The 25,449-nt window shown below is 40.9% G+C and overlaps 1 protein-coding gene across 2 annotated transcripts in view; it reads right to left on the reverse strand.

The window, feature by feature from the left end:
* The window catches only part of frem2b (FRAS1 related extracellular matrix 2b), a 49,811-nt gene extending 26,313 nt beyond the window's left edge, over window positions 1–23,498 (reverse strand). For both annotated transcript variants that reach the window (XM_022189184.2, XM_022189183.2), the window contains exons 1-3: window positions 18,302–23,498; window positions 17,066–17,155; window positions 418–564 (exon numbers count right to left, since the gene is read on the reverse strand). In XM_022189184.2, coding sequence (XP_022044876.2) covers window positions 418–564; window positions 17,066–17,155; window positions 18,302–23,312 — 5,248 coding nt within the window. In that variant the 5' untranslated portion in view covers window positions 23,313–23,498. The remainder of the gene's footprint in view (window positions 1–417; window positions 565–17,065; window positions 17,156–18,301) is intronic.
* Between the last annotated feature and the right edge of the window lie 1,951 nt (window positions 23,499–25,449).

A 25,449-nucleotide genomic window follows, 5' to 3' on the forward strand; every position in this document is an offset into this window, starting at 1 on the left:
AATTGTCCTGTGCTATTGTGTGACTGCAACATAAATACTGTGCAGAATACAGAGGTGAAAGATCATGACCTGTCTGACCCTACTAGGTCAGTCTTACAATTGTCCTAAAATAAATCAAAATAAATACCTCAGGCACTCACAGCACACAGACGTAAGTCTGTGTGCTGTGAGTGCCTGAGGTAGTAGGTGTTCAAAAAGTGAAGAGTGAAACACAGAAGAAAATAGATTGAAGGATTTTCCAGACCGTTTGTTACGGAAAGGATTACATCTTCTTAATCTCATTTGTTAGTGATCTAAATTTTACTTATTATGTGTTATATTTATTATTATTCTGTCTCATTTCTTACATTTTCTGGACAGTTTTGTCACCATGGATGGATTGGCTGTGATAAATGACTTGACGTAAAGTCTGCTTACTGACAAATGAAGTCTCCCCCAGGTAGCCCCGACGTTTTAGCACCACCTCCAGGTACTTGACCTCCTCATCCACTACGTAGTGTTCCTTTACTAAAGAAATCCAAGCCCAGTTCAGACGAAATTGCTGATTCTTCAGTTTGTTTCCTCCTGCAAACAGAAATAACAAAGTTAAAGATGACTGAATAATACTAAAACTCACAAAGCAAAAAAAAAAACAAACAAACAAAAAAACCATAGTCTTACCAGGGCTTAAAAATCAAAATATGTTATGAAAATGACCACATCATTTTGTTTCTTGGTTAGCTCAGAAATTTCCAGTACCACTTATTAGAAGGATTTCTTGGATAACTTCAGGTCTTGACTTTGACTTCTAGCCAGCACTCAGTGGGTGGGTATGAAGTGTGCGCAACCCTTATGCAAAAGGAATAGGGTTTGTGCCATCTAATTGCTTCATTTCTAATTAAGATAAAAGGTGTCTGCTTCCTGTCTGAACGGGCTTATTTTATCTTTGCCTTTTGAAGTTGCATTCAAAAGCTGAAGCTCCAGTCCTGGAGGGCACGACTGCTACCATTTGACCATAAAGTCTCAAAGCAGAACCACATACACAGGCATCAAACACAGACACACAAAGTCTGGTGATTAAAAAAAAAGCGCAAAAACGTGCACGCGCTGACTTACACAGAAGCTATGCCACACTTTAATACTGTCATTTCTAGAGCAATGGCTATGAGGCTAAATTAAAATACACTGGTTAATAAAAATCTAAATGTATCCCCCAGATTGCAAAGTGAAACCCGCTGCCTGCTGTAGTGGATGAGGACGGTGGGATCCAGATGACTGAGCCATTGAACATCTGGCAGTTCTGAAAGAGTTGGAATAAAAGTGAAAGTGCCAGGAGGGTACAGGGGCATTGTTCAGAGGTTTCAGAGAGTTGCTGTTGTTTATGTTAGACACACACTAAAAGTCTCCACCTCACCCTAACCTTGTTGTTCGGGTCAGTAAATCTGTCACGTAGCGCCGACCACTCCACTGTGTCCATTTCCTTCCTCGTTAGACAGGGGTAACCTTATACACATTCACTGTGGGTGTTTTATTATGTGTGAGCATGCATGCATTTATGAGTTTGTGTGTCTGAGTGTGTATGTGTGTGTACACTGAAATGTTCTCTGCACCTGTTCAGGGCTTTTCTGTTTGGTCTAATAGTGTACATATTTACACTCACACAGAACAGAATTGGGCCTGAACGCTGGTGACATTGATGCTTTTTGACAATATGCTGCCATAATTGGGACAAAAGGACAAACTCACTGATGCACAAGGACAAGCAGCAAAAAGTGTTCTTTTACCCCGTTTATCAAAGCAAATCTACAACTCTAACGAACACAACGGGGTGCTTTGATGTTTCCAACCAGATAGAGGTCTTAAAGTTGTAAAGATTAAAAATACAGCAAAATGTTGAAGAAACACGCCTTTGGCTAATTCATTTGTGAATACCCATTCGATTGGCCTTCATCAGAACTACTGCACTGAGAAAAATGCAGACAGAAAGATGCTGATGTTCCTTGAAATTACAGATCCGGTTCAGAGTGAAGCTCAGACAGATCAGAGATGCCACTGAGGTGTAATTGGGCCAAAAGGCTCAGAATCTGTGAAGCTTGAGGAAAAACTAGACGACATTATCTGCCCTACAAAATTAACAAGCAGCTTGAATCATTTAATAGTATCTACAGAATTTCATGAAATTCTCATGAACACAGAATTTCGCTCTCTGTTTGAAAACAGGCATTGTTGTTTGGCACATCAATTCAGTACATTTGTACAATGTGTTAATGGCTCTCCAACCTCATTATGGCGAAAAGAATGGTTTCTTTCACAGTTCACACTATGAAATAAATTGATCTCAGTGTCTCTGTTAAAGATGCAATCTATTCAACTGTGCTTTTAAATAAAAAAATCTTAGATATCTAAACTTAATTTTATCCCAGGCAAGCTGTTTTAAATGATGGTTTACTTCATATGTGAAGCATTTTGAAGTCTGACAAAATTAGCATCACAAGCAACATGAAAATTATCAGAAGACATGAAAGTACAAAGAGAAAAGTTAGTGTAGCATTATGTTTGATGTAACAAAATCACAGACAAGCAGTATGTCTGTTATGCTTTTTTTAAAACTAGCAACACCAGTGAAAACACCATTTTAATGGAAGCTACAACAGCAGAACCGAGTGCTTTCAAAAAACAAATACTACACATATAAAAGGTGACTCATTCTGTATCGTATTTACCGGTAATTCTCTTATGAAAAAGTGATACGTTTAATGAGCCATACATTCTTGAGGTCTACCACAGTGTAGAATTTTCGCTTCCTGTGTGTTCCACATAATTCTTGTGCAGACAGATGACCTGTGCATGACAGGACCTCCCGACACCATCTGGTTTAAAGCCAGCGGCATGGCGCTCATGCCACTGTAAACACTGCATCTGTGATCTCTGAGCTGTGGAGTCTTTCTTCCACTGACGTAATGGAAAAAAAAAAAAGACCCGAGTTATTTATCTGACTTCACTTGTCTGCTCAAACTTTGCAACAGCTATACCATGGTTAATACACTTAATCTAACTAAGTATAGAAAGCAGAATAGAATATATGCATAATAAAACACCAGGAGAAATTATAGGATAGAGTTTTCCCATGTACAATGCAGATGGATGATGTGTGTTGCAACGGTATTTACATGACACTGAAGAAGGGGTCTATACATCAAAATAAACCTCAAAGACGATGCTCTCCTTTTAAAGATGAATCACACTAAACACCTGTTTGCCTTCAATGGTTTTCTCGAGCAAAAGCCAGCTCTATTAATTATTCATTTTCATATTCAGCAAGGTGTAAAGAGGATGCATCCCAGGACTGCACTTTCAAACCTCAGGAAAAATGATTTATGATCACAGTTTACACGACAGCACATACAATCGCAGAATGACATGAGCAAACATTGACTTTAGGAGGCCTTAAAGTCTGAGTAAAGCTGCAGCATGGCCATCAGGGAGCCGGGGAGCGGAGGTGCTTGTTTCCAGAGGACCACTTCACTCCTCTAGATTTCTTTCTAATTAAGATAAGCAGGGGTTGGAGTAAGTCCACTTCAAAGAGGCCCCAAGGAAAACACCAGAGTTAATCTTTAACTAGGTCTCACAGCACTGAGACACAATTTAGTGAACAATATTGGTATCCCTTATGTTCTGGTCTTTGTTCTGCTGTGCAGTTCAGTGCATGGTTCTATGCTTACACTTATTATCAAACTGTATTGCAGTATAACATACATTTTTCTAGTGCAATCTTAATTTATTACTCTGTCCTGTTGGCTTCTATTAAGCTTTAAAGCACTCATGGTAAAAGTACCTCTAAATATTAGAGGACACCACGTGACATGTATGTATGACAGAACAAAGTGTCAACCTCTACAGTTTCAACCATTTAACCACAGCCAACCTTGTTCAATGACCATTTCACAAAACCACTTTTACATTTCATGTAGCTGCACAAAGTCTGTCCACTCTTATTGTGGATGTGTGCTGAGGGACAGAAGCCTTTTGAGAGAGGCCAAAGAATGTGAGAGGCTGGACAGTGCCAACTTAGTGCCCCCATCTCCTCTCTGCATACATGTTGCAGACGGCCCTTATTTGGTTACAGTCAAGCATCGTGGGGCCACGGTGCCCCACGGACACTGCCAGGCAGACAGACCGGCGGCATTTTGCCCACAGAGCTAGAACCACACTGATTAGGCAGGATAAAATGGGACTAGCCTGTGAATCCTGTTTAATGGGCACAATACATCTAAAAATACTTAATGATCCCATACTTCAATTGACTTGCAAAGTGTTATGTGTTGCAGCATTAAAATATCAGAAAAGAAAAAGCCATGTGAACAATTATGCACAGGACCAACAAAGTGATATTAATTTAATGTTAGATGTGTGATCTACAATGAATCATTTTAGATTAATTAAAAATTCAATCAAAAATAATTAAAACAGACTACACTGGAAGTCAAAGCCACAGGTGCATTTCATTTCATTAAGTTTCCTTTTACTGATAAATGTCCATGGAATCTGTACACTTGTGAAGTATAACTATTTATCATTAGCTGTAAAATAGGTTTTAGCTTTTAATTAAATTTTAATTATACTGCTTCATAAATGGAGATTTTTTTTTACGCTAGAGGAACACAGAGAATAGCAACACTTAATTTACTGTAGTAACTAAGCAATAAACATAGCGCAAACAGTAAAAAATGGTTTCATCTGCAAGAACAGTTTTTCTTAAAAATGAAAAACCTGCCTAAATGTGGGGCAGTTCATTTTCCCATACCATTTGTTTACATGCATAAAAATACTTACGTGAAAGAGAAAATGCTGGATAAGGAGCTTTTGCACCTGCACTGGGAGTCTTATAAAGCACTTTGCTCAAGCCAATTCACTCATATTAATTACACAATTTATCAAAGCCCCTAAATCTTTATCAAATTGTCGATATTTTTCATTAGTAAGCAGCAGAAAGTAATTGTTTACAAAAAGAAACATTTCTTTTTCGTCCATACACCTGAGCAGTAGATTCAAAAGATCGCAACAGTCAGTCTATTAGTCTGTCTCTCCAACATTTGGTTCCTACGCAAGACACTGCATCCACTACTGACCAGGCTGCCATAAATCTTTTGATTTAGTGCAATATCATTATGAATATTCACAATACATGATGATGATGATGATGATGATGATTGAGGGTGATACCCCAGTCTTTCTGTTTCGTCAAAACTTTTTGCCCATGACAAGGTAGATACACTCCTGTATGATAAAATGTCCTGGTCAGACTTCCTCAGAAGATGCGCCCATGCTATCTAGAAAACTCTGTGAAATCTCTTTTGCAGCAACATATTGCAGCATTTTGGGGGTGTAGGTGGGACTTTCAGGCTTTTAATTAAGCTGATTTTAAATTATGTTACAGTAGCTGCATTGTCTTTGAGATCTGTACATTTCTAGTTGACTTAAAGACTCATGGACTCATGGCCAGCTGACTTACTAACTTCGAGAAAAATTATGACTTAATTCTGTACTAAGGAAACAATAAAGTTTAATTTCTGGGACGCAGAGTAAACATATTTTATCATCACAATTTTTAATAAGTCCATAAAATGATCTGTGTTTGAGGTCCACAGTGTACCAGACAATACCAGCATACTTTTCACCTCTCCAATTAAGGGAAAAGGGATATGATAATCCTGTTGAAAGAGAAAAAACACATGGCAGAGCAGAGAGAGCGAGAGAGCAATATGGTCTAATCACCCTAAGCCTTGTATCTGCAGTAACGAGTGGGGAGCTGGCCATGGCTTGAGAGATTTAAAACGGTTATGATTTCACAGGCCCTAAACCCTTTTCTAGCAGCTCAGCCTTTCAGGGAACTGATCTGCCGTAAATTTGGCCCCTCCACAGGGTCCATTCTGGCAGTCGTTGCCTCTATTTCCACTCTGACACAGTGGTCACTTTGAGGCGACATTTGTGGAGACTGAAAGAAAGGCCAGAGGTGCTTCTGAACAAAAGTGCTGGGTTAGACAGCCACGCTAGGCTTAAGGCAAGCAATGCTTTGCTCTCAGCAGGGAAAGTTCTTTGAGATTAACATCTGAACCACAACTATAGAGTGATTATACTCTCCGTCCTCTTTCAAAAATTTGAAATACAATAGTTACACTTACTTTTGTCTTAAATGACCATATCGGGAATACGGTTGTTAAAACTGTTTAGATGTATCTAGAAAAGCAATAACCAAGTGGTGTTTACTTACTATATTGCATCTCTGCTCAGAGATTTTATGGAGACATAGTTATCTTATGTTGGCAACAATTACAATATGTGCAATTAGAATACATTTCTGGCCATTTTAGAGTGTATAAATGAGTTGCATTACTATTACAGTCTCCTAATTGCTTGGGCTTGCTGTATGCCAAAAGATGGACTATGTATTTCTTCAATTCCTCAGAGCCGATACATAACATACATAATGGATGAGCACAGAAACTGATGATGGTCATGAGAACAAGGCAAACTGTTTGAAAAGGCTTCACTGCTGACCAGCATCCACAGAAAGCAATTCAAGATAAAGCACTTCACTTCAGGGTTTATAATTTGAACGATGTCCTCTACCTTATGATTGACAGTAAGAAACTTTGAAAGCAAAGCAACAACCTTCAGTTGACACTTGCTGCGTTCACTTCCAAATTGCAGGAAAAAGGTTGTTGTGGAAACTGCACAGTGACTTTCTTCTGGGTCCAAAAACTAGGAGTCCCCCACATGTGTGGAAAGACAAAAGGAATTCCCGGAGCTCTTATTTCAGATGGGGCTCCTTTATTTGTGGCCCAGGAGAGAAATGTGGGAGAGGAAATACTGTACAATAGGACTGTAGGGAAAGGTCACTCCTGTCCTGGGAGTCTGCTTCACGCTCCAGTATCCTCACACACTGCCACAAATGACGTCATTTATCGCCCGCTACAGAGCAAACTTCACACATGAGAACACTTAGAGGGAGAGATTACGTTTTTAAAAGTTCTTCAGTACATTAAAATTTTATTTGTGAAACAAATACAAATCTGTACACGTGTAAAAAGTCCAAACTGCAGACAGAAAACACCCCAATGCAGTTCCCTTTGTATATTTGCCAGGGACAATACCTCTCTGTGTCTGCCAATTACTGACATCACTTACGTGCAAACACTAAGGGTTTTTAAGTATAATCCTATTAGCATCAGCTAGAAATACTAGTTTAGAATTTTTGAGGAGGATCCTTGAGGATTAACAAGCAGCCCTAACTAATTCTGCAGCAGATCTGCTCTGTTGTGGTTTACTGTTTTCCAAGGGCACAGACTGTCCTGCCAGGCTCACAAAGTCAGGATCTATCCCCAATCATGGCTACAGCTGTAGGTCTGACAAACAACTGTTCTGAGTTGAATAGCCACAGAAATTTCTAAAGGTTTTCTTTCATTTTGATTAAGCTACAGTTATTAGCCAGCTCATGATCTATATAAATTCAATTTGGAAAGATTTAAAGCAAATCTTCATCTGGCAAATGCTAAATGTGAAGCAAAAATCATTCGAGCATAATTTCACTGACATTCAGAGAGATCTTTGCTTCTCTGGCCTTTTTCAGCAGGAAGAAGACCATTTTGCCAGAAAACTGAAAAGTTGAAATGTATCTCTGCACAGGATCCAAAAAGCCGTTGCTGAGGGCTTTGGTTGTTTTGATTGTATTGGTGAGGTCAGACAAAGTATTTCTTGATTGCCCTTCAATAGCATTCCTGGCTGTCAAAGAGGACGCAGCCTCGAGTGTCTTAATTAAGAGTCAGCCGCACAGTTTAGAGAGCAAAAGCCCGAACTCTCAATAGCAGGGGAAGTAGCAACAAAAGGCTGAATTAGCAGCTACAGGATTTTCTTCAGCATTCACATGTAAAGGTCACCACGGGTTTAAAATCGGGAGTTTCTCGTTCGTTACCAGTCAATTATGTTTGAACACCCTGACACATAGGTTGCTGAAGGAACTAACAAATTTTCTGAAAGGTGCTGAAAAAGTCGCATAAAAGCAAAACTGCAAAATCTGAAAACCTTTTGAGCATGATATATGTAGTTATTACAGCAAGTTCCCAAAATGTACACTGTGAGAAAAACAACTCTTTCTGAGCATACCTTGACAATAACAAAACAAACATTTCCTAGACATGTCAGACACTACGGTTGCACTGACAGGATGAGCTCATGAGACAAAAATCTGTTTCCATCGCAGGAGCTTAAGTCATGCACTGCTACAAGTGTGCATGTGTTAATTTTTCCTTAAGTCTGCAGTTAGTGGCAGACCAGAAAAGAGCAGAGGTAGCGAAATAACAAGGGGATACAAGTAGAAGTGTGAAAATGAGAGAGAAAACAAAGCAACATATGGATGGAGGAAGACAGGACTTGACAAAGAGAGGGGGACGTGCTTTTCTTGACCCTTGAATGCACAGTGTTTGCTCTCTTGTCATACCGAATAATGGTGGACTGTTTGCTGAAAGCAGCAGTGTGAGGCCATAGAATATAAAACCTGATCCCAGTCCCACAGACTCATGAGTTCCATACTAATAAAGCTGGGTATTTGTTGAGTCTGTTCTCAGGGCCGGCCTCCTCTGGTTTCACTTATAACAACATGATTCAGCTGCATTTCACAGTTGTTACTTGCAAATCCTTACATGCAGAAGGGCTTTTGCCTGAGAGGAAAATGCACACTGCAAAGCTGAAATGGTAATTCCTAAAGAAGTGTTAAATGACTCTTGGTCCTTTGTTTATGACTGGTGAATAGGAGCCATCAAGTAGAACTGTGCAAACCTGCATGTTAAAGATAAGCATGCTATTCTGCATTCATGAAAAGAGGAAAGAAAATGTCTAAGGATTTAGTGTTGTTATTGTCTCCTTCTTGTAATATTGGACTGAAGATTAGTCAGCGCAGCGGAACAAACCCTGGGTTAAAAAAAATGTGCTGGCATGATAAAATAAGAACACTTCTAAGGATGCAGGCAAAATTTCACTTAGACACTCACACTGCAAATATTTTTCTTGGCATTTGAAGGATTGTAAAAGCTACTTCTGGACGTCTTTCTTGGAAACTGTGAATCTTAAGATGGAAAAATCTCAAAAAACCTTTGGTGCAAAGTCAAAGATGCTCTTGTTGTTGCAGGGATGAATTATGTGACTGTGCACTTTAAGTAGTGGCTAATAACATGCAAAACCCGTTTGCAGTGCAGTGATTGTATGTATAGCACCACACTGGAAATTATAGAGATTTAAATGTGTACTTCTTCGGGACAGCAGTGTTCTCTGACACACTCAGATAAACAACCTGTGCATCACGATACTTTGCACCCCAAGAAATGCAATAAAGTAATTAGACGTGATGAGTTCTATTTACCAGACAATGAAAACTATAAGGTAGGAAAGATAAAATGTAAAGGTCAAAGAAGATATACATTAAATGTGTGCAGAAGTCTCATTGTTGCTACAGATTTATCTGCAACAGTTTAACAGGCACTTTGAATGCCCTTTAAAACATAATCAATTCTCTTTAAAATTTAAGTTAAGCGTTAATTAATTCTGTTAGCTGACTCTCCCAAAGGTTTCGCAAGACCTCAGCAGCACTAAATGTTCTTTTCCTGCAAAAACGGTTCCTGCATATGGCTCAGTGACCAGTGATAACCTTTAATGCAATACAGAACGATTTAGTGGTAACTGTAATGGCTCTAGCCAATTACTTTGGGGATTAAAGGAGTAAAATATAACCCCTGTATCAGATTCCCCAGTTACTAGACCAGCACCCTCTGGCCTTTCTTTCTTTCCCTCCCATTTGCTTGCTAATATGTAACTCTTCACTCCAAGCCCATGTCCTGAAAAACCAAGATAAGCCCATGCACGGTCGAGTTAATTTCAGGCAGCAAGACATTCCTTAGTATTCTTAATGAGGGAAGAGTTCATCTGAGCTCTGGACATTTCCCTGGCTGTTCCAGATGAGGGTTTAAGGTTTTTTGTTTATTTGTTTGTTTTAATGTTCCTCACATGTACAACAGCTCACACACTCACTGAGTACAATTGTGGCAGCAACAGAACACTATATAAAAAAAAAATGCTTCAACAGTGGTGTGCATGTTGAAACAGCTTAAAAAGACCAGACTGTTTTGGTTAGTTATATACTGCTTCATTCTGGAAAGCTTGCACAAGTAACTATGACTGATTTACAGGGCAGCATCTACATTTTAACACAAAATACGACATGTTTTCATTTGAATTACTAGCCACTTGATTATAGCTTTAAAAAGAAACTACAAGTGAAAAACATCTTTTTTGCACTTGTTATTAGATGACATTTTACTATAGATGCCTCACATGAACATCAGGTAAAAAAACAGGAATGTTCACTGACATAAATAGCAACACAGTTTGAGGCTATCATTTATTTTTAGAAATGTAGAGAAGTGGGATCCATACTTTACATACAAGCCTGCGGCAAACTTTTTGTTTACAGCTAATCAAGTCCACGGCAAATATCAACAGATTTTCTATTCATATGTAAATTAGGTCACATTCATGTGGGCTCACCTACTACATTTGAGCTCTCACAACTTGTCAACACAGGCGGAGTTTAGAGAACGAAATGCACAGCAGCACATTCATACCAGCGCTACAGGCGACAGGAAGCAGCTTGACGCCTTGCCCCCACCTATACTGGGACCAGCAGAGCACTTCTATCTTTCATCTCCCCTGACTGCTCTTCCCCCCTGTTTCTCAACCAGATGACTCCTTATATCCTGCCTATCAGGCTACACTTACGGAAAGCGGGTGGTAGAGGTGGTGGTGAGTGGGAGCTTGATCCACAAAGAATCCCCAAAGGGTTTCATCAGCACCTTTTATGAGATGAGAGCCCCGCTACTCCCAAGATGCACTCCTACTGTGTGTGAAAATGAATGAACCTTCTCTGGAGATTTTGCATCAAACTGTGTAGCATTTTCAATTCCCATCTATTGTATATATTTTCTTGTCCTACTGGAATGCTGATGGTGGCAAAATAAAAGGAGCTGGTGTTTTTCCTGGTCTACATTACAGCACCCTAATCAAAAGAGACAACAGCTTGAAATCAAAGGCAAAACAGTTATCAATTAAACTGCAGTTGATACCCAGCATCTTGATGAAACATTTCAGCAGTGCCAGCTTCATCTCTGATTATGGAATCAGGCAGCTGGCCCCATGGCAGATTGACGGTGAATGACCGTGTATGTAAATGTGCAAAGAAAAAAAAAAGCATACAAAGGAGGTGTACGATGCAATGGGCTCCAATCGTGAAACCCAGGCTCTGCTGTAGAGAGCTGTGACATTACAGCCTTAGCCCAGCTGTCAGAGGCTTATCATGCAGCAGGGCAGGGAAGAGCAGCTTCAGCCCACTGCTGGGATGCAGGGGCCAAAAACACATTATCCAGAGTGATTTTGCAAAACCGAACAAAGCTTTGCTACTGTGAAAAGAGAGATGTCACAGCAGCAACTGTAACATCAATGACACTCAGAATTCCTGCTTTTCTCTGGTACTAGCATGTTTGTCTAAACAGTCTCATCAAAAGATCTGAAATTTTAAGCCCAAATATCAAACAAGACAGAAATGGAACCGTCAGATAAGACATTGAAATTTTAAATTTGCTTTTATTTTACTGGCTGGAAATGTCTTTTTTGACTGTACTGAATGTATTTTTTTTTTTACATGTGGACATCAGGTTTTCTAGAACTGACATGTCTGGGACTGTCCTGAAAACTGATGACACAAATTATAGCCTGCAAGTTTTTTTTTTTACACAAAATAGAGGGATTTTCTTGAAACTCGCTGCTACAACAATCTCAGTTCTGCTAGACTGATATCCTAAGGCACTTACGATGACACACATCATCATCTACAGAACAAGTCTGGGCCTGGGATTTTTTTCTTTGTTAACCTTGACTCCATACACTTACTTGGGCAGGATATGAAGACACGGTGAAAAGAATCATCAGGCAGGGATCCCATTCTGATTTATGAAGGGTAAATGAGGGCAAATCAGTTTACACGTGTTTTAGATGCTTTCGCAGGGATGCACCCAAATTCTCAATGATACTCAGCAGCACAATCACAAGAATGAAAAAAATATTGCAGAGAGATATTGCTGTGGCTCTTCTAATTCAACATTTATCATTAATACATTTGGTGCTCTCTTTTTCTGTCCTTTGCAGTAGAAACATCTAAGGCAGCAGAAAATGTGTTTCTACTATGGGGGCTCTTCAGCAGTAATTTGTACTCAAGAGAAAAATGAACTACAATGGAGAAAAGGAAGCATAACTTACGAGCTGATGGTAATCCGACAGACTTGGGCAAAGAAAACCCAAGGACAAAGACAGAAAAAAATTCACTCGCTAATTCAATGCCCAATTTATAATAGAACAATGAAATTTCTCACCAAGATGTTTTGGCTTACTTGTCTTGGGGAATGAACTAATCATTATTAATAGCTTTTGAATCTCTTTCTACATTGTCTCAGGTGTGCTGGATCACAGTGAAGGTTTAATCTACTTGCCAAATGAGGGCAGGTTCTTCACCTGTTTGTTTTGTTGCTGCAGCTCTTTGCAGATTTGCTTTCACTTCAGTCATCTCTGCTCTTCACACATGCATTAAGGAAAAACAAACTTACAGCTACACCTCGTTATGCCGTGTTGAATAAAGAAGACCGGTGGTGGGTAATAAACATAGCAAACATAATTGCAATGCAAACTGGTGAGAAAATTACAGCACCAAGTTAGCTACTAACGGCATAAGGGACCGGTGAGAGACGAAAATCACTCTCCGACTAAAACGATTAGCCTAAATCCTTTCTGCAATTCAGTGTTTCATCCCCAAAGTGAAGCAGCTGTTCCACAGGAATGGCTCTGTAATCATCTCCCAGATGTTTTATCATTAAACATTTTTCCATAATAATAAAAAAGACTACACCTAACATTTTACTAGCGGCAGCACAGATGGACTGTAAAGAAAATCCCAACACTCTAAAATCTCTTTAAAAAACAACAACTGGACTAGCTATATAATTTGTTGAAGCTTACAGCATACTTTATGCATATGATTCATAGCACAGGTCCCAAGAACAGGGGAATGTTACACCCACTAAGTAAAGTATAGGGGGAGACACTTTCATTAATAACAGGAGAGAAACACTGCAAAACTGCAGAGTCATCTCCTGCGTTGTGATGGGGATATTATAGCATACACAAAGTCTATACTAACCTCCCAACTGCATGTGAGTGCATGTTTTACCTTACTTTTGTTGTGCTCTTGCATGCTATGTGGAGTAAGATAATCCCTTCTAACCTGGAATTAAACAGGAGGGGAGAAAAAGGAGATGGAGAATGCACTCAGTGTCACAAGCGATTAGACGCCGATAACATGGAAGATGTTGACAACCATCATATCGGATGTTACTACAGGCCAGAATGGTTCAGAGGATTTATCAGGTCAGGTACTCATGGTGACCTGAACTTATCTTGTTACATGAAGCAGAAATAACAAACAGAACATGCTCGTTGAGGTGGCCTCTATAGACACACATTGGGAACTGGAGAGAAGAAACATTCCACTGTTTCAGGCGCTTCGATGTAAGAAAAAATGTTCCAGTCAGGAATTTGCTCTATTTTGCGCTCTACAGACACTTTTCACAACAAATGGGATTCACTGACATACATTCTCTCTACTTTTTATACTAACCAAGTCCTATTAGTCAATTGGACAACTACAAGGAAGCTATGAGCATACCCATGCAGTGTGACCTTCAGAAATAGCACATTTTTATGGACTAACGCATAAATGATCTTTAGCTGCCTCTTTGTAGCTCAGTGAAAGGAAAAAAAACAAGGTAGTAGTGAATGCCTGGAATGAAAAACAAAGACTATAGCAGTGTGTCTGTCATTAGGAACATCCGTGATGCTGACTGACTGGCTGGAGGCAGAGAGGGATTCAGCTCCATAAACAACTGCCTGGGAATGCCAGGGCTTGTGTGTGCTCAAGTAAGCTCACCTGAATGCACCTGAATCCCCAGGAGACAAGGGGAGGGCTGGAGCCCACCGAAACACAGCAATTAACTGACTTAGAATGACAAGCGCAGCACCCTCCCTTGCACACACATGGATACACAAACATCCAGATATCAGTTTTCTTCTGAGCAAGACACTTTCTATGTAATTAAAGATGCTTCTAGCCCATTGTTTGTGACTTTTCTGTCCAGCTGTGATGTTCCTCTAAACAATAAACAAGACACCAACATATTAATATGTGCAATTTCAGACCTCTGTGATTGTTCATTCAAAGCTTTGACAAGCTTGGCAAACAGTGAGACGTACAAACGGCTCCGGGAAAATAACTTCTGTCACCTCCTTTTTGGCAAAATCACCTTAAATACAGCTGTAAAAGCATACAGTGGCAGCTACTAAAGTGAAAATGAAATAGAAATGGAGACAAGGGAAAATTACACATCAAGCCCACAAATTACCCATGATTACAAAGTTGAAGGCTATTACAAAGGATGTGCAGTATAATTTTAAAGTAAATTCATCATTACACTATTTCTTATATTGCACCAGGGTTAAAAACAGAAGTGTTCTAGTCACACTCTGAGATTCCAACTAATAACTAATTAAAACTGATAAGCATTTTGGGATGTGGTCTAATTAAGATGTTGTTATTTGTAGTGAAAAGCCCATCTGCTGTCTTTATGTCGCCAAGTTAATTGAGTGAAAGAGTCTGAATTACAGAAGCATTATTTATCTGTCTAAACAAATTGATTACTGGCTGTTTGTTATCGTTTTTAGTAGTTCTCAAAAATCATCTGCCTTCTTAAAGCAAGCGAACACTTAACTACAACTATGTCACAACAGTCCAGCGTACCTTTAAATTTAGGCTGTGAACACACAATTTACTGGTAAAATGGCGCAGAAAGAAGCAGATGCAGAGAAGAACTCAGACTCTGGTGGCTCAGTTTAAAAACCAAGACTGTGCCCGTCACAAGACAATTCATCTTTTAGAAAACTGTGATCTCAGCTCCAACAATTAAAACAGCTTTGTGGTCAGATGTCAGACTGTCATAAGTATTTGGATAGAGCTTAGTAAATGGCTTGGCATCTTCCATTCACTCTCCTTTTGTGAGAAAACATACCAAGAATAAATTAGTGCCCTGCTCTGTAATAAAAGCAGGTTAAAAGTCACTCTGTTCTTAGAATGACAGTTGAGCACACAGATATCCTATAACAATCAGTTGTGCTCCTCACTACAGAGAATTCACCTCGATTTTCAGGCAACAAAACACATGTACTATTTAAAAAATGACCATCATAGAATACATACATACATACCCACTTATTAATAAGCAGACAAGTGCAGGAATCTACTTGTACACATATTCACAAGTTCATCACAGCTGCTGGCACGAACTCCTGGAATCCCACTGAGCAGCTGCGACATGAAAAGCAACTTTTCACCCTTATAAACATTGCCCAAGTGCAGTTGGTAAAATTCCCAATGAACTTGAAGTGAGGAGGAGAATGTTTTCCACTGCTGAACATGACATAGTGCAGCTGTGTGCCAGTGTACACCATTCAGCTCCCACACAACACGGCTGTTCAAAGAGCTGCAGGCTCTGTCTGGGGATTTAGGGCAGCCACCAGCACAGCTTAAATCTTATTAAAAACATGTTCTCTGACTGCCTCACAAGCTGCAGTGCAGTATGTGTCGAGTCCTTATGGATGGGCCATCCAATAAGACAATTCACGCATTTGTGAAGCCATTTAGGTGCCACTACAAAGTAGAATTACTGTGTCAAACAATGACATTTTTGAGATGTGTCGTGTGTCTGACTGTAGCAATTTTATTCTTTGTTTTGTCTGAGCACAGACCTATAACTAAGTACAGAATAAGACACAAGCTGTTTTTAATCAAGCCTGAAAGTAATGTAAAAGATTGTAGCAAGAGCTGAAAACATGCATTTAACTACCAGTTCTGGGAGATCAACTACTCGCGTAAGATGTCATCGAGCATCAAGCACGCCACTAAGAGAAAGAAAATGACACAGAGGGAGTGAAGCCCACGGAGATCCACGACAAATAACCCAAGTGAGATAATAACAAAGGGACTGATGGAATCTCAGTCAGCAACAACTGAGTTTGCATGGGCGCAACACTTGCCACCAGCTCAGGTAAAGAACTGTCATTGAGTGCCATTTCCTGCATTTTAATCACCAGTTGTGAACACACCGAGCACCCTGCTGGCATTGATTTTTGTCTATTATTACACTGAAGCCACAGATTAGACCTGAGAAATGAGAAATGAGAAATTGGGTATGGGGGCCCACTGAGGTGCTTGTGGGAAAAGAGGGCCCCTATTAGACTGTTCCTTTGAGCTCAGTCATCACAGCTGAAGGGTAGCAGAAAGGACACACTGTGAGGCACACTGCTTCTGCTAATCGGCAACACCAGCATGATTGCCTCAAACCATTCACTCAGCCTGTGCCCGATTACATATCTACAGTAAAGGGAAGGTCTTGGCTAATTGCTCTACTAATTAGTTACTTTCTAAATCAACCATTACTTTATGAAAAATAAGGAGCGATTAAGGGATGGTGCTATAAAACTGACATACCTATGGTATAATTTGTGGTAAGACAATCAGGAATGTTCAGATAAAATTTTAATCAGCGTTGAAGCCTGGCAGTCAAATTTTGTGTCTAAGCTCCTGGTTTAGTGGAATCAATGTAGTTGTTATCCATAAATAGTACAGCTTTCATTCTCTTTTAATTTGTGCTTACTTTCACATTTACTTTACTGAAGTTATGGTACAAATACCCTTTTACTTAATATTTCTGCTTAACTGGGCACATTGTGTGGGGCATGCAAGCCTTTTAGATAAATTTTAGTTTCTCAAAGTCCAAGTTGAGACAGTGTGACAAAATTCCTATTTCATCAGCATAACAATTACTTATTTCAAACTTCTCAATATAACTTCAAGAACAGATGTTTAAATAAGAGAACTTACCACTGTCCTCAATGGAGAAATAAAAGATGTCATCTGTAGCATTGTCACCATCCCTCAGAACATAGCAGACGCTCATATCATCAATCTCAGCTGAAAAAGTGAAAATTTGTGTAAATAACATTGATGTATATCACAAAAGTTGACATTAGTTATTTGGCTAAAATACCAAATAGGAAAATATATGCAATTTGTTCTTGTCAGACTGTGTGTCAATGATTCCTAAACCCTGTTTAAGAAGCAGAGTGAGGCTGTGTGATGAACTGTGCACACTAATAGCATCAGGGGAGTCTGAAAGGGGGGGAAATGGCCTGATAAAAAGGCTACACATCTATTAGACTCCTGAATGACACTGAATATTAAGAATTGCTTGACTCCTTTGGCTTTAACACAACAATCAGTTTGCCATCCTGATAGCATGGCACTAGATGGGGTTCTTTATGATACCGAATTTGAAAGATTGTGAAGTTTACATGCTTGCTGTCTTCAATATTTGATGTCAAAATATCTCTCTTCAAAGGGGATGATGCATAAAGAAGCAGAGCCAAAATTTTAAAATGCCCAGGAGATAGTGTCTTTATTTACCGCCTGTTTACTCTTGTGAGATCTCCTGAAATATTGAACAGGCCTCTAGGGGAAAGCTCACAGTAGCTCAGTAAATAAAAGCAGGGAATACATGGACATTGACTGTACACTAATTCAGCCACCAAGACATTTACTATTTAACAACATACCCCTCTGGTCTGTTTGAAATGTGTCTCCTGTACTGCACAGTGTTGTTTACACAGTCAGTGATTTGCTGTGAGCCAGACTATAATGTCTCCCTCCCTTTGACATGTTTGCATGTTCACAGTATCCATCATTATGTCTGTAATTCTCATGTCTTCTGTTAGAAAATATTACTCCAAGTAATGTACAAATCACCACCAGTTCTTTCCCAAAGTGCAATACATTAGGCATTGTTTGAAAAATGCACTCCTCTAGTGAGCTCTAGTCAGCCTGAGGCACTGGCATACTTCATCTCTGTAAATAGGAACTCTGGAGTGAAAACAAAAATCTTTATATTTGAACTCAGCATTTTTCAGGCATCAATTGGGAGTGCATTCAGCAGAGTGAGTTTAGGATTGGCACTAAATACATCAGAGAATTAAAAAATGTCTTCAATCTGGGTACTGCAAGCTCATAAATCTGGCAGGATGTCACAGCATTGCAAAGAAGTTTGAAAAGGAGCTCTCTTACCTTGTGTGAAAGTGCTGACAGTGGCATTTCCTTTGCTGAGGTTAATCAAGTAGCCATGTACTGGGGCTACAGTAATCCTAAAGGTCACAGAATTCTGTATACTGTCTCTGTCCTCTGCTTTAAGGGTCTTACTGGTGATCACAAACCCCAGGTGGCCTGTCTCCAGTACCCGCAATGTTGGGGCACCCTTGTTTACGACAACCTGCGGTACACCATTATCCACCGGGAGGATAGCAATCTTCATCACTTGGGGCTTTCGAGTCTCAAATACGGTGTCAGGAAAGACGTAGAAGTCTGTGTGAGTGCCATCAGTGACAGTGAAGGAGAAACTGTCCTCTGCATTCTCTGTGCCATCATGCTTGTAGCTGATCAAGTTCTCATTCAGGTCCTGCTTTGTGAAGAAGGTGACAGGCCGGGTGTTGTTAAAGAGCAGGCGACCATGAACAGGGATTTGAGTGACTGTGAATTTCAAGAGGCGGTCAACGGTGTCTCTGTCCTCAACTGTTAGCTCAAAAGGTGTGATGAGTTTGTTTTCCCCCTCAGTCACCACCAGACTGTGTACTGTCAGCACAGGCTTTTTATTGTCCACGTCAGCGATGGAGATGCGGAAAGTGCGGAACACGGGGTTGTAGCCATCAGTCACTTCAAATTCAAAGCTATCCATTTTCACTTCATCGTCAGCAGTATGGATGTAGTAGATTTTGTTACCAGCCAGCTGGAGCTGTGTAAAGGATGAGATGGGCATCCCAGGTGTGTCTGTGCACTCCAGATGCCCTCTCATTGGAGCTCTGGTGATTGTGAAAACCAAATGTTCATCTGGGCTGTTAAGGTCACTAGTGCTGAGAAGGTCTGTGGTCAAAGTAACTCTGCCACCCTCTTTAAGGGAAACACCTTTACTGACAACATCAGGGAAAACCATGTCAATGCCCCCAACTGTGACATAGAAATATCTGTCAATCAAAGGGTTGATGCCATCTGTCACATCAAATTTGATGAGGTCTCGAATTCCCTCTTGCCCGCTGTGGATGTACACAATCAAACCCTGATCTACTTCGTTCTGAGTGAAATTCATTCCAACTGTAATATTCTGTAATGCCCCAGAAGGTGTTGTTCTTTGCAAAAAGCCCTGGCCAGGCCCATATCTGATAATATATGTTAGCATGCTATCCTCAGAGTCCAGGTCAGTAGCTTTTAAAATATTGCTGTTAATAATCTTCATGTCACCTATCTCAATTTCAAGGCCATCATTGATTGCCATCCTTGGGGTCTCATCATCTACAGGGATAATCATAACTATTACTGTTTTCTCTACACTGAACTTTCCGTCTGTAAGGACGATATCAAAGCTGTCCTCTGTGGTTTCTGAGTCATCGTGCTCATACACAATGCTGGAGGCCTCCCTGATCTGATCCAAGGTGAAGTTAGAGGCAGGAACAGTGCCGGTGGTGAGCTGATTGAGAATAAATCCGTGCTTGGGGGGTTTGGTGACGATGAATGTGAGATGGTCAGAGGGGAGATCTGCATCAGCGCCATTCAGAATGGGAGTGTCAATGACTATGTTCATGCCCTCCATAACAACAAACTCTCTCATGTAAATCTCAGGCTTTTCATCATTGGAGGGGATTATGGAGATGGGGAAAAAGTGCCTTTCAGAGAAATTGATGCCATCAGAGCATCTGAACGTAAACCTGTCCTCCACTGGCTCCACTCCTTTGTGAATGCTTTGAACATAGTAAATGTGATTCTGTCTGATGTCCTTGATGGTGAAAGCACTAATGGCTGTCCCAGACCTGGATTTCTCTGAGCCTGGGGCCGGAGAAATATTTTCCACATATCCTGAAGTTGGCTGTACAATGATTGTACAAAGGAGGTCATCATTGGGGGTGTCGACATCATCAGCACTTAAATGAAGAATCTGAATTGCATTCTTCTCTCCCTCAGTAACTGTGAACTGTGGCCCCACAAATACCTCTGGAGCCTGACTGTCCAGGGGAAGAATAGTTACATGCACTCTGACACCTGTGATCTTATTTCCACCAACAGTCCACTCATCAGACATGTCCGTCAGAGTGAGATTGAAAAAATCTTCCTTTGTGTTCAAGCCTATTTCCCCACTGGTATGAGCATAGACCACATGACCATTAATAATATCAGCTTGGGTGAATGTGCCAGATGGGACACCTCTCACCAGGATTTCACCCAATATTGGCGGGTCTTCGACAATGAAGGTCAAACGGAGGTCATCAGTGTCCTCATCTCTGCCCTGAATGACATTACTTGTGATTTCCGTTGCTCCATTTTCCATCACATCTATGTAGGAGCCAATTGTGCCAGCTGGGAGACTGATAGTCGGAGTCTCATCATCAATTGGCTTCACACTAATTTTCACCGTTATTGGGACAATGTGAACCCCGTCACTGACATCTATTTGTATTGAATCCACTGCTGTTTCATCTCCATTATGCATGTATGAAATTACACCATTCCCAATATCCTCCAGGCTGAAAGAGTCTCCTTTTGTCATGTCAGTGAATTTAAATCGGATCTGACCATGTAGTGGTGGCTGAGTAATAGTGAAGGATATCTTTTTGCTATCAGTATCCGTATCTGTGGTGTCAAGCTCAGCACTTGTAAAGATATATGTGCCACGTTCAAGCACAGTAAACCCAGAGTTTGTTATCTGAGGTGGCTTGTTGTCCACAGGCTGTAAAAATATAGTGAAAACTCCCTCTATACTGTTTCTAGAAACATCCTCCACAGTGTACCTAAACTGCAAAACATGAGTGGTAATTCCAAGCTCGAGATCCGGTGGTTTGTAAGCTATTTTATGGTGGTTAATTTGTGCCTGAGTGAAAGTTGTGACTTCAGTGCTTGGCTTCTCGGTTAGCACCAGAGCTCCCAGTACAACAGGGCTATTCTCATCTATGTCTGTCGGCGGCTGGATGATTGTGTATTTGAGATCCCGATCCTCTGAGTCCAGGTCAGTGTAACGGAGGAATTTCTTTCGGAAGTTAGTAAGCTGATACTCATGCACGGTCATCTGCAGGGTCGTGCCAGGGTACAGTTCAGGTGGGAGGTCGTCGACAGGGAGTATTTTGATGATGAATGAACTCTCGCCTGACTGATTTGGTGGGTCATTGTCATCTTGAACTCTAAACACAAACTGATCCATAACTGTGCTGGTGCTGTGGGGCCCGATGTGCTTGTAAAACAGTTTACCATCAGTAATATCCTGCTGCAGCCACTCAGTCACTACTTTCTCATACATTTCATCCTCTGAATTAAACTTCCAGGTTGATGGATCCTCTGGTGCCTCAGACTGACGTAGCATCACTTGCCCGATTGTGGAAAAAGGAGGCTCTAATGTGAATCTTATGGTGGAATCCTCTGAGTCTACGTCTGCTGCACTGAGCATTAGTGAGGAGACTGGCATCATTTGGTTTTTGAATAAAACCAAACCTGTGTTGGCGTTGATGATGGGAGGCTCGTCATCTGTTGGCACAACAGTGATGGGAAACAGGAATTCCACCTCATTTGTGCCATCTGTCATTCTGAAAATGATGTTATCACTGTATGTGTCACTACCGTCATGCTGATAAACTACTATTCCAGCATCGAGGTCAGCTGGAGTGAAAAATTTCCGCCTCGAGCCGAGAACAGTCAGCTCTCCATGCCGCAGTCCATCAATAACAGTGATTTTGACTTTGTCTAAATTGTCCTCGTCACTGATTTCCAGATTCTGTGAACTGGACAAAGGCCTGGACTGACCTTCATACAGTAACTGTCCAGTATTTCTTGTCACCACGGGGGCCAGCGTGTTCATGGGCTTAACAACAATCATGAAAGCAAAAGGGTCTGACACAGCCCCCTCTGTGTCCACAACCTCAAACTCAATCTGGAAAATCCGCTCAGTGTCTGAATCCACAGCAGGAGGTTTGTAAGCGATTTTCAAATCTTTGAGGTCTCCCTGATAAAACGAGGTTATTGGTAAATTCCTATCATCTGTGCTCACTATGTAGCCCTCCTCAAAGGACAGGGGGGACGTGATGTTGAAAATTAATTCGTCAGGATTGGATTCAACATCTTCTGCGGCCAACATGTCCATGGTTATTGCTGTCATTACAAACTGGTCCACTTCCATCATCATCATTGCAACAAAGCTGGGTTTGGGAGGAGTGTTGTCCTCTCCCTCTTTAATTCTCACCAAAATCTGGAAAAATTCCTGCTTGAGCAAATTGCCTTCTTTATCATGCAATTCCACAAGCATCGGAATGTAATCTCTGTTTGGTGACTTAAATGCAAATGTGTGTTGATAACGGGTGTTCATCTTAAGAAATTCATCACAGTCCACCATTGTTCCCAGGCTCTCCTCATCCGTAAGTTTCCCATACCTGGGCAGCACGCTGCTACTGGAGAGGGAGGCTATTTTACATTGTTGTGCACTTCTGTCATAAGTGAATTCTAAAATTCTTCTGTCGATGGGATTACTTGTGCCGAGTAGTTTCTCAACACTGAGAGGCATATTTTTCGTTACTGCCTCCAGCTGTGTGAAAACGACCTCCACCTCCATCATGAAGGGGATTATAATTGTATCCGTCTGGGTGTCATACCTGAGTTGTAACCTCACTCTGTCCCTCGGAGGACTCCTGGAGCCAAAGTGAGAATACTTCACGTCGTTGGGGCCAAATTCGCAGGGAAACTTTTTCGGAGACAGGTGCCCGGGCCTTTGAGACAAGGGATCATTGTCCAGGACTGTTATGCTGCATCTATCACCGGGCTGAACTTGAATAACCAAATCGTTGATGGGATCAATGAAGACTGATCTCCCGAAAGGCACGCGGATCCCATTATTGGCAACCAATATCGTGTCTTCTGACGGCTCAGACCTCAGGGCGTACGATAATCCATAGCTGTCAAAAACCTGTGCGACCGCATCACCTGTCAGAATCACTGCGAGCAGAATGAAAGCAGCGCCGGTCCCGTGCGGATGCGGGCTGACAATCCGAGCCATTTGTAGACTGGAACCGCAGAGGAGACGCGTTGAACTTTGTGCAAACAGCCTTTTGTAAAGTACGCACCTCGGTTAAAGTTGCACGAGTATAAAATCAGAGCTGGACAATATCACGCACCTATGAGCACTGACGTGCACCATTCTCTCACAGCAGCTGTGCACTGATAACCTAAACTTCATACTCCTGCTTTGCTAGAGTAAAGAGAGTCACGCCCTCCTCTCAGCCAATTGGTCCATGTCTCCGAAGGAATGCGTTTGTCAGGTTTTAAATGGACGTGGCTTGTGTCATTCTGGGCACAGAAAACAATGCCCGGTAGGATGGACTTCATCAGGTTGAATAAGGAATAAGAAATCAAAATACACACACATGTATATATTTGAGCATGAGGTTTCACTTGGACTACATCCTGCAGCAGGAGGTGCAGTGGAAATTATGTTCGAATTATTTCATCTTGTCACATCCTAAACAGATCAGATTGCCTATATGTTTGAATTATTGTTCAATCCCTCCGGAGTATTTCTGACAATGAAAGAAAGCAGTCACAAGTGCAGCGGTATAAATCAATCTCAATTTGCCATCTAACTGGAAAAGAGCTTTGTCTCCCTCTCCTGGTTTGCTCTGCTGAGGAGGGAGGATCTCACATCCATCATTATCACTCACTGTTATTTTCTACCCAGTTTTTCCTGAAGCCGTCAATCAAAAATCAATTCTACCGTGAGATTCTTGTGTCAGACAGGTTTTTGCATTGGGCGCCATGATTAAATGTTGTAGATTATATGACAAAAAGTCACACTTTGCAATGTGAGACACTTGATAGACACGAGAGTAGATGAAAGGGAGCAGTGCACAAATTTGACTCTGTCTGCTGAACTGCAAACAACCAATGCATGTGTCAAAAATACCACATTTCATCTCAAGATATTGAACCCTGCCCACAATCCTCTTAAGCAGATAAAAAGTTCAATTTACTGGAGTCATGCAGTGACGTTGTCCCATTTCTTCTCATCACATAGGTCCTCTGGGTGTCAGATGCTTCCCACAGGAGAACATTCTCCTCTGACTCTTGGCAAGCCCAGTCATGATCTGGCCTCTTTCTGCACCGCTTACCTGGAGCACCCATGCTGATTTAGAGAACACCCACACAGATAGTGTGCAACACAGTGGAGTCGGTCAGAGTGAGAGAATTAAAATAAAATTAGTCTTTAGTTTGGCACAAAGTGCACTGCTCCACACCAAAATAGGAATCGCAGATTTGTTAGAATAGATTTAGATATGTTTTTAAGGCTGAGCATAAGAATGTTGAACAGAGAGATAAAGCCAGGCAAGTTTCTATATCTCCTCCTTGACATTTGCACTGTTCCTATGTTCAATTAAAAAGTCATCAAACTGGAAAAAAAATCTGATATACGCAATACAACTGTGACATTCATTGCACATACTTACAGTCACAGTTGTTCTGTATGTTTGAGCAAACACACAGCCTTTGTATATATCAAATGTACACACATATCTATACATCCCTTTCAATGCATGGCACCTCTAGAGCTTTTGTATTGCCTGGAAGAATTTGACTTCAGCTGTGTTCTGCCTCCTTTGATCCCTTTTAGATGATTTTCATTCCATCCACAATCTTGTGGGTGCAACCACTGTGTCTGCACCTACCTATAGTTACACATTAATGACATACAAACCATCTCACAGTTGGCATGTGGTGAAATCACTACACAGTAGCTGCCATAACAAACCTTGCACTGGATTTGCACTGGACACTGTTGACAGGGTCCAATTATAAATATAGCCAAGCAAACTGCAAGGCAAAGCCCCCAGGCCTTGACAGCTCCTAGTTACAAGAGAAAATGAAAAAGAAGATGAATAGAACTTTCTGACAGCAGCAATGGCAGAGAGGGAATTGGATCATACCCAAACCTTCAAGCTTATTTTGAGGCAAGGGGAAGTTTGATGATATTCTGTCATATCACATTTATAATAAATTTATTGTAAATGACCAATCCATCTCAGCAGATAGAACTGTCAGTCTGGAAAAGACTTGAAGATTGTAATCGCGTTCCTGATGTGCAGAAGATTTGTTGTCAGGCAGTTACACATGGCACAGGTAGGGTTGAGGTTGAAGTACTG

This window comes from Acanthochromis polyacanthus, chromosome 13 (assembly GCF_021347895.1).
Source record: "Acanthochromis polyacanthus isolate Apoly-LR-REF ecotype Palm Island chromosome 13, KAUST_Apoly_ChrSc, whole genome shotgun sequence".
In the NCBI taxonomy this organism is placed as follows: Eukaryota; Metazoa; Chordata; class Actinopteri; family Pomacentridae; genus Acanthochromis; species Acanthochromis polyacanthus.